At 39.4% G+C, this 15,966-nt stretch overlaps 1 protein-coding gene across 3 annotated transcripts; it reads left to right on the top strand.

The window, feature by feature from the left end:
* Positions 1-15,966, top strand: LOC137236568 (sortilin-related receptor-like). Of its 3 annotated transcripts, XM_067759324.1 has the most exons (8): positions 1-155; positions 2,982-3,264; positions 3,329-3,810; positions 3,878-4,178; positions 7,954-8,573; positions 10,688-11,047; positions 13,524-13,662; positions 15,630-15,966. In XM_067759324.1, the coding sequence occupies exons 1-8, from the start codon at positions 95-97 to the stop codon at positions 15,919-15,921; spliced, it is 2,538 nt and encodes an 845-aa protein (XP_067615425.1). In that variant the 5' UTR covers positions 1-94; the 3' UTR covers positions 15,922-15,966. The 3 variants fall into 3 exon arrangements, with proteins under 3 accessions (XP_067615425.1, XP_067615434.1, XP_067615442.1); XM_067759333.1 differs by lacking the exon at positions 13,524-13,662 and having other exon boundaries at positions 10,688-11,051; XM_067759341.1 differs by lacking the exon at positions 13,524-13,662 and having other exon boundaries at positions 15,630-15,768.

Here is a 15,966-nt window from a genome sequence, read left to right as displayed (position 1 = left end):
TCCGGCGTGCATCGTAGTTCTCGATTACAGTGAAATTAAATTAAGTGGAAAAAGCTTTGTGAAGCAAATCAATAGAAAAATCTAATAAATTCCAATGTTTAAATACCTGAAATATATATTTTTCATAGAATTAGCAATATGTCATTTGGAAGCGCGTAAGTTCATTTATATGGTAAACATGATATTGAGCCGGCCTTTTGTTCAATTTTTTTCCACTTCTGCACTTGTTGTTTTGAAACTAAATAATCTGATTCTGTGGAAGAACGGATGGGATAACCAAGAAAATTTGACGTGATCACATCAAATACTTTAAAAAACTTTCGGATAAGGGCTAGTATTGGACTTTCAATATCTACAATACTTTTGAAAACCTAAACAGGGGAGGCGGCATATTGTTGGACCACAAATTTGATAATGGGGAAAGAAAGCGATGTCTCAGGGAAGGGGCATGATACAGGCGGGAGTTCATTCTCCCCTGTTTGGGTCATGCTTCAGGGCTTTGAAAGTAAGGGCTGCCAAGTGGTGGCTTATGTCGATGACCTGACAATTCTTGTCAAGGAAAATTTCTGAATACATTGAAGGACGTTTGACAGGATTACGTGTGTATCATAACTACGAGGTCCAAATCATGAGGAAAAATTTACAGCCCTAGCATAATGGAGCCCATTTCGCACACGAGGAAGTACAAGATTGCTGAATTTAGACCACCCTGTATTGGGGGGGGGGCTGTCATGGAAACTTAATGTGGAGGACAATTGTCGAGGGGCAAAGGGAAAACGTTGGGAGTTCTTTCCAAAGGTGGTATATTGGATGTACGATATGGTAGTTAAGCCGATTTTATTGGCATTCTAGTCTGGTGAAGGGCACAATACTATTTTTCCAGCTTTTCGGTAGCGATGATCAGGTGGTTATTCCAGCCATCGGTGGGGCCTTTGGTACGCCACCTTTACTGGCACTAAACGCAATGCTGAATCTGTATCCCGTTGACATCGTGTGCAAAATTGTCGCGCAAGAGTGGAAATACGGCTTCGTGACATGGCATATGAGCTTGACAATTATGCCAGCGTTATGATCGACTTCGACTTCATCCCTGGCAGGACATACTACGGTGCGCTGGCTTCCACTCCTGTTACCACATTCATCGCTCATATATTAAAGGATTAATGTAGTTGGAAAATAAGAAGAAACAGGAGTTTGGTGAAACTGAATTCAAACTAAATAGTAGGGTTTAGGGAGGAGTAATCTGCCATGAGCTCGGTACTAGCCGATGGTTTCAAATTAATGGAAGGGGTCGGGACCGCTGCTAACTGTGTCGATCCAGAAATAAGTGGATCCTATAGGCTACTAGATCACTGCAGTGAAGAAAGCAACAGAAATTCTGGAGGAAGCATACCTAAGCTACAGTCGCTTCAGTATTTATATTGATAGACAGGCGGCGATCAAGGCAATGATCTCAAAGAGTACTTCAACAAGAAGTGTCCCATAATACAAAGAAGCATTGGAGACACTTAGCACAGTCCGGAACATACATCTATACAGGGTTCCCCGCATTAGATAGAAGGTAACGAAAAGGCTGATTAGTTGGCAAAGGGAGGCGCCACACTCCACCAAACGGTCGTAGACTTTCCAACCTGTTTGGAAGAAATCAAAAGGAGACGGAAGCTGCATATGACCCATCAAGCAAGAAAGACGTGAAATTTGCTCATATCTCTAAACAAAGACGACTTAAGGCTCACGTTGGGCATAATAAGTGCTTTCTAGCGTCAGTTGCTCATAAGTTGAGTTCGGGACATGCGCTCGCGGTATCAAGGCTCCAGCTACCAAGCGCGGCAGAGTTGCGAGATATCGAAGCAACAATTAAGCTAGGTCCTAGAAAACTTCTAGTATTTGCAAAGAGGATGAAGTTATTCTATAACTGATGCATATTGCAATTAGCGCCGGTTGGCAGAGAGAAGGACGACTGGCGCGCCTTGTTGGACGGCCATAGCCGTTTAAACGGTTAAGCGCCAATTAAGTAAGTAAAATGCATATTGTAACGATTTTCCTTCATCCCTTGTCAAATTTGGTTTCAAGGCAAACCGGTTTTGGCGTTTTACCATCATCAGTGTCAATTTTCGTTCTCCTTCTGTTACATAAGTTCTGGACCTACTTAATTGTTTGGTTGTTAAATAAATTGTGATAACACTGTGGACACATTCGGTCTATGAAAGGCATTTAATGACTGCCTGTTTAATCTAATCTAACCTAGGTATAAGCTGAAGATGAAGGCCGCCCGTTCAATGGAGAGATTTCCAAATGGAGGTCGCTGTTACGAAAGATTCCGTAGAAGGGAAGATAATCGCCGCTGTAAGTTAGGGACTTTAACATTTACCCAGACAGTGAGGTGGCTTTAAAGCCGATTAGCTCTGCCACCGTGAGGTCTATGGCTGTGAGGGTTTGCCCTCCCTCCCTTGCGGTGCCATCTAACTACTTTTTATTAAAACTATCTGGGTGCCATGACTTAAAGATAACCCTGAAAACTGGCACGGATGTACTGAGCCTATCTGTTAGAGTAAAACATTTGGATCCCGCTGGCCACTTGCTCTCTGCTACTGGACAGGTGCGCCTTGAGCCAGCTTAGCAAACGTTATGTTCAAGCACTTATCGGAGCCATTAAAGTTTGCTAAAGCAATCTATCCATCGTTACTAGAGTGCTAACAGGGCACCGTCCAATCCAAATCCATGCTGTATGCCTTCACATATTGGACAGCCCCACTAGTGTAAGCTATACGGAGGTCAACGAGGTATAATCATCCAGTCACTTTTCGTTCAGTTGTTCAGCCTTTACGAGGATGAGGCGTAAATATTTCAGTCGAGACATATTCAAATCTCCGGTGGAAATTTCCAAGATCTCACATGGATCTACTACATAATACAGACGTCCTCACAACTTGATTGGCTGATATCTTAGCTCATACTTAAGTAACTCTAATATATTTCAGTTGCCTTCGCCACGAATGATACTTGGTCTTGTAACGAAGAAGAAACTATACCACTTAGTAAACTATGTGATGGAAATGTGGATTGCAGTAATGGACGTGATGAAACTGCAAAAGCATGCATCTACAATACCTGCAAGGATGACCAATATCGCTGCGCTTATGGTGGTTGTGTAAAAGCCAATACGAAATGTGACAGAGAAATCCATTGCATTGATCGCTCGGATGAAACGGAGTTTTTATGTGAATCTGATGAAAATGTATGGAAAAAGTTACAAGGATATTGGTGAGTCACTCACAAGAGTTAACTGTACTTAAAAGTAATTTATACATAATTAAATTTGAATTAGCACCGATGAAGAATATCAATGTCAGTCGGGTGAATGTATTGAGCTGATTACTTTATGTGATGGTAAGCCAGATTGTAAAGACGCATCTGATGAGACGGTCATCTCGTGTGCGCACTTGATTTGCCCAAATTACTCATTTCGTTGTGGTTATGGCGCATGCATCAGCATTAAGCAGGTATGCGACAATGTTTGGGATTGCACAGATGGCTCAGATGAATTATGTTCAATGAGTTGGAATGTTTTTAAACCTAAACGAGATCGTTCAAAGTTCCCACGATACTCCAATTGTACTATGCCATACGATAATGTACATCTGCAAGTCATACATAGCACGACGAACAAGGTTCTAAATTATCTGGATAGAATTTTACCTAATCATGAAGTGGAGTTTAAGTGCTCGCCCGGCTTCATCTTGAATGGTATTGATCGCTTAGTATGTAATATGGATAATAATTGGTATCGTCAATGGCCAAACTGTACAAGTAAGATTTGGGTAATATTTTCCAATGAAAAAAAAAAAAAAATTTCAATTTAAATTAAAATTTTCAGGACCAACCAATATTCCTTCTTGTAACTCAAATGAGATGGCTTGCGATAACGGTGATTGTATACATATGAAGCTACTTTGCGACGGTGTTAAAAACTGCAAGGATGGTTCGGATGAAACAGCTCTTAAATGTCTTAATCGTACTTGTACCTCAAGTGAATTCCAATGTAAATACGGCGCTTGCGTATCCACAAGACAGATTTGTGATGATGTGAGGCATTGTGCTGACGGTTCAGATGAGACGAAACTCTTGTGTACCAAAAATGATGATGAGTATTTTAAAATTGTGCAAGGCGCGTGTATGTAAGTTATTTGAATACGAAGAAAATAAGAAAGTTATGAAGGAAAATATAGTTTGCTATAAGATACATTGATGAGCATGGAAGTAGGGTTAGCCAACTAAGCGTAGAGACAGGGAGAGATCGCGTAGACAGCTGACCATATAAACAAAAATAATATACGTATAGTCGAAATTCAAGAGACGCAGCGAGCTGAGGTATTAACACGAAGGAAAAAGAACTTTGTTGTTTGGTTGTGAACAATCGATTGAATTTTTATTAGAAATTCCTTTCTGTTTTATACAGAATTCTTACATGACTAATGTGAGTTTGCACAAATACTTACAAACTAAAAGTATCTACATTTCTATTGTATATATGCCAAGTCAGCATATTATTATTATAGTGACCTATTTACGGACACATGTAATTATGTGCATATAAATATTTTGGCAGTCACATTGACAAACCGACAATGTCGATCAGTCATGCTGATCGATAAGTATGTTGGTCAATGTGACGGCTTGACAAATATAAACGGATATGTGCCTTGTGTGTCGGCATGTATATATGATGTTGATTTCTCGCTGGGTTCAAAATAATTTATGTGGGTCGCTATGACTAGAATGTGTGTGGTCAATATGTGTATATACATAAAAAAGGCATTGAAAGTGAAGCGTATTTTAGGTAATGCTACATAGCCACCAGAACGGACCTCCACACTAACGATGGCTACAACATCCAAAGCAAAGATCGTGAAAGGGTAATGGTAGCAGCCTCGTATTTATCATTTATACAGTCTATTTCACCCCAACATGAGCCGAAGGAACAAAACCTTAGAATGATAGGGTATAACTGTCTGGTCAGGCGATTCCAATATTAAAATTATAATCATCATTCAAGGTTCGAATCGAGCTCAAGGCCAGAACAATAATTTTTTTCTAATGTATAGCTAAATGGTTAGCGCAGCATGCCTAAAGCGTACTGATGATGAAGGCTTAGCACCCTTCGAAATGGATCTATCTGCGCAGCTATGGCAGGTTGTCTGAAAAATTTTCTACTTACTATTCCAAAAACAAAATACAATTTTCAAATTTAGAAAAATTAAAAAATAACAATAATTATCATTAGAAAAAAATTATTGTTCTGGCCTTGAGCTCGATTCGAACCTTGAATTATTTATCAATAGGCCGATAAAAACAAAAATAATAATTAATTATAATCATCTATATTCCTCCTGCTACCTGCTGTATAAGAGGCTATCGCCGTGATACCGTTTTGGCGATTTTAACGTCCAACACGATTTCTGGCATTCCAGCCAGACAGCCAGCCGATAATAGGGGTAGGTAACTGGTGCAGCAAATAGATAGCAAGGCTCTCTGCGGAGTTGATGGCGATGCCCCCACTCGAAGTTCAGGATATTGTCACAGCTCAGTGGACATTCCCATCACCAACCCAGGCCTTATAAACTGCGTTGAATGGCAGTTGATTCTTACTTTAGCATCTTACCAGCTGAGCATACTTCTCTCAATATAGCATTCAGCTAATTTCTAAAAATGCTAGTTGGAAAGATTACAAGGCTTTCACAAATCCATCCTTCGCTGCACTCCCCATTTCATCATACCACATTTCCCGGCCAAAGCTGCAACCCTAGCAAGGGAACGTAACCTAGCGGGGCAGCTCTGCCCTAGAGACCCTGAAATCAGGTATCTCAATTTAGATATTATGCGGCTGGCAAATGAACATAAACGTGCTCAATGGGAAGAGCATCTAAAGAACTGCTATCTCTCTCTGGGTGTCGGTAAATTGCAGTCAACTGTCAAGTTCTTGTTTTGAGGATAAAACACTGTTGGACTCGAGGAAGTGTGCGAGCAATTTCAGCAAGCCGTTTGTAACTCATTCTTTAGTAGATAAGACTGGCCGTCGTGCAAATTGAAGAACACAAAATGCCAGCACGACTTGCTGCCAATTACTGTCACCCCTATAGAGGTTAAGGAAGCCATTGAAAAGTCCAAGCGCTTCAAATCAATAAGCCCAGGCGGTATAGCCATTCCGATGCTTAAACACCTTGGCGCTGAGGGATTAAACTACTTGACGCACGATTTCAACCTCGCGTTGAAGTCTTTCGTAATTCAAGAGCAATGGAAGATAGCAAGGGTAGTCCCCTTAATACAGCCTGGAAAAGCAGCTAACGAAGGTGAGTCCCATCGACCGATCTCACTTCTTTCTCCAATAGCGAAGACGTTAGAAACTATTCTCTTTCCCCATTTTCACCTTCGGTTAGCCGATCATCAGCATAACTTCCGCCGAATGCACAGCACTATTACCGCGCTAAACGCTATAGACAAAAAGATATATCACGGACAGAACCAGCCAACACCGTATCATAGGACGGTGCTCGTGGAACTTGACTTTCAAGAGGTTTTTACAGTTAACGACGGCACACTTTTCCAAAAGTAGGATCGCAAATTATCTTAATGGCCGGCAAGCATCGGTTCAATTAAGGAACGAAATCCAAAATCCTAGAAGGATTAAACAGAGGTGATGTAGGGAGGTATTCAATCCCTGCTCCTGTTTAATTTCTACACATCAACCAATACATGAATTAATTTTTGGAATAAACAGCTATCTCCCCGGACTTCCTGGGTTTTCATCTCGCCCCTTCTGACACTATAATCGACCAGGTACACGGCCATTTTTTTTACTATGTGGAAGGAACTGATGATGCGAATATTTTGCGTTCACGTCGATAACGTTACGTTACTGAGTGTCAGTCACCCAAAGTATTAGGTCTAATGGTCGAAGCACTCTTACATTTAAAGCAAAATACTCAAGTCGCTTTCCGGCAAAAAACTGAGAAGCGCTGCTAAGAACTAACAAGGCAGTTTCCTGATTGCTTATACGCTACGCGCCGCAGGTTTGGTCGTACTGGAAAAGGCTGCAGAGCTGCCAAAAAAAATCACTCAGAACTGTCGCGAGATGTATTCTTAAGGGAGAGTTATAGGGAAAACGAGAAGTGAAAATGATCCTTACCACAACCTATGTTTAGCTCTAACTTTTGAACCACATATAAGATGTTTAAGCTATTGCATAGATTTTATCGCTGGCTTGGCGACTAAATCAAAAAAAACCGTAACGGATATTTGTCAAAAAAGGTTCGAAAAGGTTCGAAAAAGGTTCGGTGTTAGCAACAACCCAAATACATAAAATCGGATCTCTATCATAAAGTTAAAGTTGAAGTTAAAGTTTCTTATCGGTCACCACGCTTAAAAAGTGTAACTTGAATTAATATCAAAGAAAACAAAATGTTGCATAAATATTATAATTGCATATTTTGATAATATGCATTAGATTTACCGCGGCAGTCCCCGTGTGCCACACGTCCTTTTTTTTGTATAGATCGGCTTATTAGCCGAAATAGGTATTCCATAGTTGACAAAGGTAATAAGTTTCTGTCGTATCGAATTCTAAGCAATTCGGAAAGCTAGTTTCCAAATTCATTACATACATTTATGTAATACGAGAAACACAATGTATGATGTTGCAGGAGTCAGGATGATCAGCAAAATATTATTGACTATTTCTTGGAAGTAGTGAGTGGTGCCAGTATGAAAGTCCTTAACGTGAAGGAATCCAGATCTTTAGAAAGCCCTATAGCAACTATCGTGCAAATGATCATATTAACCTTAGGACCGTCGGTGAAGATTCTCTTCGTTCCTTTCTGCAGCCCTGGATCCCTAGAAAAAATATATTTTTAGAAGATATATAAGTGACCTTTCGAATTTCTACATATTTTACAGTTCTACAGACGATGAAGATTTGGCGAAGTGCCGCTCAGGCGAATGCATTTCGCTTTCACTCTTCTGTGATGGTACACCACATTGTGCAGATCGCTCCGATGAGACGGTGGAAATGTGTGCACACATGAATTGCACAAATACATCTTTTACTTGTGCTTACGGTGCATGTGTGCCCAGCACTGCACATTGTGATGGACGCATGGATTGCGTTGACGGTTCTGATGAAATAGCGGAAATATGTGCGACAATTGCGGTGGCAAGAGCAAAACACGATTATGAGTTTAATTTCAATGATAATTATGCATCGAATATTGATAGAAATGAAGCGAAAGAAGAACGTCGACTATATGCTAAGTCGATGCGGGAGCGGAATGAGCAAGACACTGCAGCTCGGCAAAATTATGACACGGGTAGCGCTAATCGTTATTGCACAATACCAGTTGACCGTGTTGGACTACGTGCGGCAACAGATCAAGAAGAATTAAAAATCGGCAGCCGAGTTAAAATTGGATCTATTGTTAAATTTTTGTGTGAAGAGTCCTGGCAACCGGTTAACGAAGAGTCGGAGCTTTTATGCATGCATAATGGTGTATGGTCTGGCGAAGTACCGACATGCTCAAGTGAGTTCGATTTAATGTAAAAATTATCTTAAAGCGTTGACAGACAGCAGCACTTAATCGGGATTAACTTAAGACGTTCAAAATCCCTAGACTCTGGAAAACGAGAGCATGGCAAACATGTTTTATATTTATTATTTGAGAAAAATCATAATACATGCAGTGGTCATAAACAGGACCGTTTTTGAAATCTTTGCCGAACTGTTCGGGGATAGTTTTGGTATTATTTCTCGAGACTTTTTTGTAGTAGGGAATAATTTGAAATCATTTCGGGATTATTTTGGATTTTTGGCGGTTTATTTTGGGTACTGATTCGTGATGATTTTGAGAAGATGTTAGGCAACATTCCGGGATTATTTACAATTTCGATAATTTAGGTATCCTTTCGGGATTATATTGAAATCGTTATGGGATAATCTTGGGATCATTACAAGACATTTCGTGGTCCATTTCAGTAGTATTTTGGAATCATTTACCACGGTTCGGGGGAAAAAAATTATGCATTACTATCGACGTGTTATCGGTTTGACATCGATAACAACTGTTCGCATAGAGAATTCGGTATATTATTAGCGAATTATCGACTTGTTATTATTTACTGTCGAAAAAAAATCGTTTTTTATCATAAAAATATTGATTTGTTATCCAAAAAATCGATAAGTTATCGGAAAGTTATAGATTTGTATCGAAAAAGTTTGAACGCGTTACCGATAAAATATCGGCTTGTTATCGATAAGAAATCGATTTATTTTCATTAAAAATCGATAAAATTTCGGTAAAAAATTAATATTTTCAATAAATAATCTATAGTTCGTCGATAGCAAACTGTTGAAATTTCAATTGCAAATCAATTTCCCCGATAGCAAATCGGTAACTTTTTGCTTAAAACCCGATATTCGTCGGTAACAAAGCGATAATTTTTGATAACAAATCGATAACTTTTAAGTAAAAAAATCGATAACTTTTAAATTACAAATTTTTTCTAAAACAAATCCATAATTTTTTAATAATACAACGATAAATTTTTCTTCCTGCTATATTTTTCCCATAACAATCGATTATTTTTCTATAACAAATTGATAATTTTTCGATAAGAAAATCGAAAGTTTTTCTTAATTTTTTTTATAGTTGTTAAAGATAAAAAGTTATTGTGGTATTATTAAAAAAAAATATGGATTTGTTTTAGAAAAAATTTGTTATTTAAAAGTTATCGATTTGTTACTTAAAAGCTATCGGTTTGTTATCAAAAATTATTGTTTTGTTACCCATGAATATCGGTTTTTAATCGAAAAGTTATCGATTTGCTATCGAAATTTTAACAATTTTTTATCGAAGAACTATCGATAACTTTTAAATTACAAATTTTTTCTAAAACAAATCTATATTTTTTAATAATACAACGATAACTTTTTCTGCCTGCTATATTTTTCCGATAACAATCGATTATTTTTCTGTAACAAATTGATAATTTTTCGATAACAAAATCGAAATTTTTTCTTGAACTTTTAATAATAGACGATAAATAATCGATAGCGTTTGCTATCGAAAACAAATTTAAAACCCCTCGTTTACACATTGCTAACCCGCCTATGCCTCACCAATAACATGCCGATAACAAACGGTCAACAAATGTATAACAAACCAGTTATCCCGCTGTGCATCCGGAGGTTGTCATTATAGGGTCTTCACATAGGGAATCAGAGTCAAGAGTCAGTTTCGATGTGTTAGTGAAAATACTTTTGTAATTGTTACACAGACATAACTCTGGCTGACACATGAAAATGAAAACGAGTATGATTTTGACGGCGGGACAACATGTACACAGCTGATTCACGAGTCAGACGCACCGTGTTTAGACCCTATTAAACATGTAGAGGGGAACTTTCGCTTTGCGTGACTGTTTTCAATTTTTTCTGCTGGGTAATGTTGTCAGTAGTTCTATAATGAATGAAATTCTTTACATTTGGCAAGCGTTTGGAAGGTCAAGGTTATTACTTTAGTGTGTCCTGGCAATTAACTTAATACTTGGGATTAGTGACCGTATATGACTTCCAAACCTGTAAGTTAATTGCGATTAATATGCTTTCTTTTACCACTTTTCTCCTGCTATGATTTAGAACGTTGTCCACCGCTAACTCATGGAATTTCCAAGATAGTGAGATGCAAATATCGACAAAAAGTAGTTGATTGCACGAAGGAATACCATCAACCTGGTACCGAAGCGACAATTTATTGCGCCAATGGTTACAGGCGAAATATGCCTCGATCTTCAATTTATTGTGACTCCGACGGTGAATGGCAAACATTTGGGTTTAAATGCGAGCCCAAATGCATGGAATTATCTCAGACAGAATGGTATCACCCCGAGAACAAGGCTTTTGTAAATATTTTCAGATTGAACACGAATAATTCAACGAATCGAAATTATGAAGCAGCGTTTAATGGCACCGTTATTTCACCCAAAATGGTGTTGACCTGTAAGTAAGGATTATAATATTTTGTTATCCACATTATAAGACACGGTATCAAATCGAGACTCGAAGTAATTCACTAGTTAGTTCACTGAATTTAAAAAAAAATTATACTTGACGAGTTTTATCTCTAAGGAGATTTATGTCGATCTTATCTTCCAATTCACCCTACGCTCCTGATTTGGCGGGACCAAACTTATGTGTTTTATGTTGACTCCGAGCGGTACCTGCAAGGCAGATACAATCTCACTCAAAAGCTTTTCAATGCAGATATTGACTTGGAGTGTTTATTATTTGATGTTGCTTTACTCGGTACTTGAACCTAGGACCTTCGGTCCAATGAACTGTGTTGGCTAAAGCCAAGCCAAGTTGGCACTAACGAACGTTATATCGAATCTGAGAACCAGCTTACCGATTTCCTCCTGTATGGCTAGCTTAGCAAGGCAAACTCTCCAAATGTGTGCGCCAAGAGGGTTTGTGCGGCTTTGCACTGCTTGAGATTGAGTTGGAGCAGTCGCATAACGGCATTATTTTCTGAGCCGCCTCTTTGTATACCACAGTGACAAGTATCACTTGCTTTTCTTCTTGCACAGTATATATTTTGGCGAGTTTGTGCACGATTTTGATTTATGGCCTTCCCCGACTCATTTAAAATACACATCTTAAGCGTCAATATCGGAGTTGCAATTTCTATCAATCTGGGGAAAGTCAGAAGTTTCGTATGGGCATCATATTAGACATATGGAAAAGTTAATATGCTTTTTGCTGGCAAGACTTTGGAAGAACTGAATAGGCACGGACTCTGCAGTAGTGGAAAAGTTACACAAGGATATGAGATAGTTCATTAACGGTAAAACTCTACACAAGGTCGATGTGTGAAGGCGCCTCGATGTGGTTCTATCAAATCATTAGCGAGCTTTCACAAAAATCGGGAATTTTGAACTTGTGAATACTTTGAAAATACTTTCTTGGCTGAAACGTCTTCGTCCACTCCCATAACGTGACCTACCTAGCGAAACCATTGAGGTTTTACTCGCTGCGCTTTGATCAAATCTACGTAAATCTCATACAGCTTATCATCAAGAAGGTATCGATACTCGAAAAATCGACACTCTTTCTCATCTATTGTACAACCTTTATCTCGTCGTCGTTATGTTTTCGTTGTAAATCCTGGTTCCCAAATAGACGAAGCCCTTAACAGTCTCGAAATCATATCCGTCAGCAGTGACGTGGCTGCTAAGGCACGAATGCGCCGATTCTTTCTTGAACGGCGGCAAGAGCTTCGTTCTGCCTCAATTACCACGAGACCAACTTTTTCTTGCTTCTTTATCTAGTTCAAAGAAAGTAGAACTCGCGGCGTCTTTGTTAAGGCAAATAACATCAATATCATCAGCAAGCGGCAACAATTGCAATTGAGAGACAGGTATATATGGAAATAAGAGTGGAGCAACATCACCGTAGGTAAGTGGACAAGAGAACTAATACTGAGCAAACGAAAAGATGGATGCCTAGCCCATTAGCGTGAGAGTAGCCACAAAGCTTACGTAGCGTGCACCCATACTCGAAGTAATGCTCAGTGCAGTCTCAGGTACAAGGAATTGCGTGAGCCGTGGGTGGTTATGTTTAAGTGTGTTACCCTTTCTAGTAGAAGGGCGACCTACACTCAAAGAATCTCACAGTGAGGTTTAAATATCTCAATCAGTGCGACCAGCAATTCTTCCTTCTACGAAACTGAAAAAAAAAAAATAAGATTATGAAACAAAAAAAAAAAAATTAAAAAAACAAAGCAGGTTTGTTGTGTTTGAATTAACTGGCTAATTCAACAAAAGAAAAACTATTGGTGTCAATTTAGCAATATTGTGTAAAACTTACAGATTCTTAGTTAATGTAGCAAATTTTTTTTTTTTGTTATAAGAGAAATTCTGTAATATCAACAGTCTCGATTATCTAAGGATTGGCCAGAGCATACTCAAATTCCAATCTGGAGGCATGCGCCCTTAGGATTTTATTTTGTATGGTAGTTCAAGCTCCTTACCCATATTTTACCCCCCCCCCCCCCCCCCGCCCCCCCTTATTTGAATAGCTGGGAGGATAGTTCGTTCTTCCCGGCATCTTGTTTTTCCTTAGCCGGGATATTGCCCTTCTCACTTATTTGATTAAGGTATCGGGTTCGTCTTCTCCCTCGCTAGCTGGCAATGAGGAGAAGTGCTACCTACACGACTTAAGCAGGCTTTGTATAACAGTTGTAAGGTCGCCATTATTATTCCTGTAGAAATTTGACCCGGTATTGAAACCCTCCTTCATCCGCCGGGTTGCTGATTCGTTTGTTGTTGGTTTTTTCTTTGTTCTCATATAATGAATTTTGATAAGTTTGTTAAAGAAAGGTGGATAAAAAAACAACTGCAAGCTATTGAATTAACGATCCAGTCACTCCAATATCGCGCTCTCACATATACTTTAACGTTCTTTTGCACTCTTTCAGCTGCTCAATTTTTGAAAGATATTCGTTTCGCCGACAGCATGACAGCGAACGATCCAACCATATACTGTGTTTTACCAGCGGGTCAAGTTCATGATTCCAATCAACAAAATGCATGTTATTATATATCTCAAATTGTAATGTAAGTATTTGAGAAATACACAATATTCTCTAATCCAAGTACAAGAACTGAGTAGACCATCACTTTACCTCGGATGTCCGCTCAATAACACCTGACCTCAATAGCCAACTCGTAGACTGATTATATATATTGTATTTTTGTTGAGATGGAGTAGTTTTGAAATAAATGACTTCTTAGGCGTTTTAGAGTAGGGGTAATCAATTCATTGCAGAGCCGGCTATGCGATCATGAGCGAAGGTCATAACATCAGGAGTGACTAACACGCGAACGTAGCAAGTGCATCTGCGATCTGGATCGTGGACGCTGGCACCCGCGTAAGAAGCTGTGTCGCCGGAAACGGCTACGTACGGGTGACTGTGGCGCACACCACACTAGTGAGCTGCTGCCTCTCCGGAATAAGCAAATTCAAGGGTTAAAAGACAAGCTAGAACTAATAGACGACGATGTGCGTGATTAATCTGGTAACCTGTTCGTTGTTGTAGATTTTAATGGGAGAGCTATTGAATTAGAAATGCCCCAGACTAACTCCAGAGGAAATTTAGTGGTAGAAATGGCTGCCCGGCTTGGTTTCGTCATTTCCGTCATTGCCGTCACGACTCCGACATACCGCTGACCAAGCTATGGATACACGATCTCTGATATTACATTAGCATCGAAAAACCTGCTGTCAAATGCGGCTGGTTTGAGGGTGATGGACGATCATACGGGTAGTCACCATAACTGCATCGCCTTCGCAAAGTCAAATGGGGAGATCACCCCATATGTAAACAAGATGGGATAACTCTAAGGTGAATAAGAACAAGATGCTCTTTTCATTATCGAACAAACAGAGAAGGTCACTACGTCGGTAAGGTGAGCTAAAAACGGCCCTACACAATATGAAGCATGGAAAAGCGACCGAATGGTATACCAGCAGACGCTTCGACTTCGTGCTAATCAGGAAGGCAAAGCAGACCCGGCCTGCCCGTCGTCTTTTCGACCATAATGGGAAAATTGTAGAAATCCTCCTAAACTAATGACTGATAGCATCCATTAGAGATCCAAGAGGTCTGTCTAATCCGTGGGTTCCGCAAAACCCACTCCACAATAGATGCCATAGCTCAGGTTACAAATTCTGTAATGTAAGCTGAAACGGCTTGCCAACAAGCTTGGCCGATTGTCTTACTTCTCACGGTGGACGTAAAAAATGTCTTCAACTCCGTCAGAAGGGACGACATGCTCCACGCGCTAAAACACTCTTTCGAGGAACCACCTTATGTACCAGCAAAATTAAGGGTCTACCCAGAAGATCGCTGTATCACTTACGAAACAAATCAAGGTCAGAGAAGGTCGAGGATAACAGGCGGAACAGCGCAGGGATTGGTGTTAGGTCCCGACCTTTGCAATGCTTTGTATGACAGTCTTGCGACGTGGCTGTCTTCATTACGGCACGGAACTGCGAACTGGCGCAGTTAAATTACCCAAGTAATGCGCAGTATAAAAAGCCCTCTCTTAGTGCGCTTCCGTAGCCAGGTGCGGAAAATGCGCGAGCCATGTGAGGTTACGTTGTAGTGGGTAGCCCCTTCGCATTATGGAATTTGTTAGGCGTCGCTGAATAAGCGGAGTAGCAATATGGAGTGAGACTATTGTTTATTTCCTCATTTCGAAATAACTTATTTAGCCAACAAAAGCTCAAGCCCGTAATTTAAAGCTTTTTAATGCTAAAACCATATTTTATTAAAATGTTTTTGTACTCTCATGTAATTAAATAATATTTTTTAAGCACATTTACGAAATACTTTTCAAATATTTGCAAACAATGCTTACATTAGTTTTGCTTCGTTGCTCGACCAAACCACGAGCGTTACGGCCATAATACTCTTACTAACCTAGTTTTTTTCGGAGTACACAGCCGATCTTCCGCACTCAATTTACTCATTAGTTTGTTTTCACTTCTTATATTATCTACATTTTCTTGTTCATTACAGAGCTGACAATCCCGTTATTGGCCGTGAAGAGACACCAGCTATATTTGTATTGGTTAATTATTTCTCTTTTTCGCTTACGAGAATTATGCCAATTTGTTTGAAGTTCTCACGTTCGTGTATGAGAATTACACAAGATAGGGGCCTCACGATTAAGCAGCGCGATAGCAAAGGCCTAGCATATATATTGAATGATTGTTTTGTCGTCATCGGCCAAAACGGTTTAATATTTATGGATAAATATCAACAATGGCTTGAAATGCAAATTATGCGTTACAAACACCTTTTGGTATAGTTTTTCGTTTGAATAAATACAATGGAATTTTTAAAGAAAGTTTTA

This window comes from Eurosta solidaginis, chromosome 1 (genome assembly GCF_040869045.1).
Source record: "Eurosta solidaginis isolate ZX-2024a chromosome 1, ASM4086904v1, whole genome shotgun sequence".
Classification (NCBI taxonomy): domain Eukaryota; kingdom Metazoa; phylum Arthropoda; class Insecta; order Diptera; family Tephritidae; genus Eurosta; species Eurosta solidaginis.
Note: the sequence above shows the minus strand (reverse complement) of the source record. Positions and strands in the feature narration are given on the sequence as shown.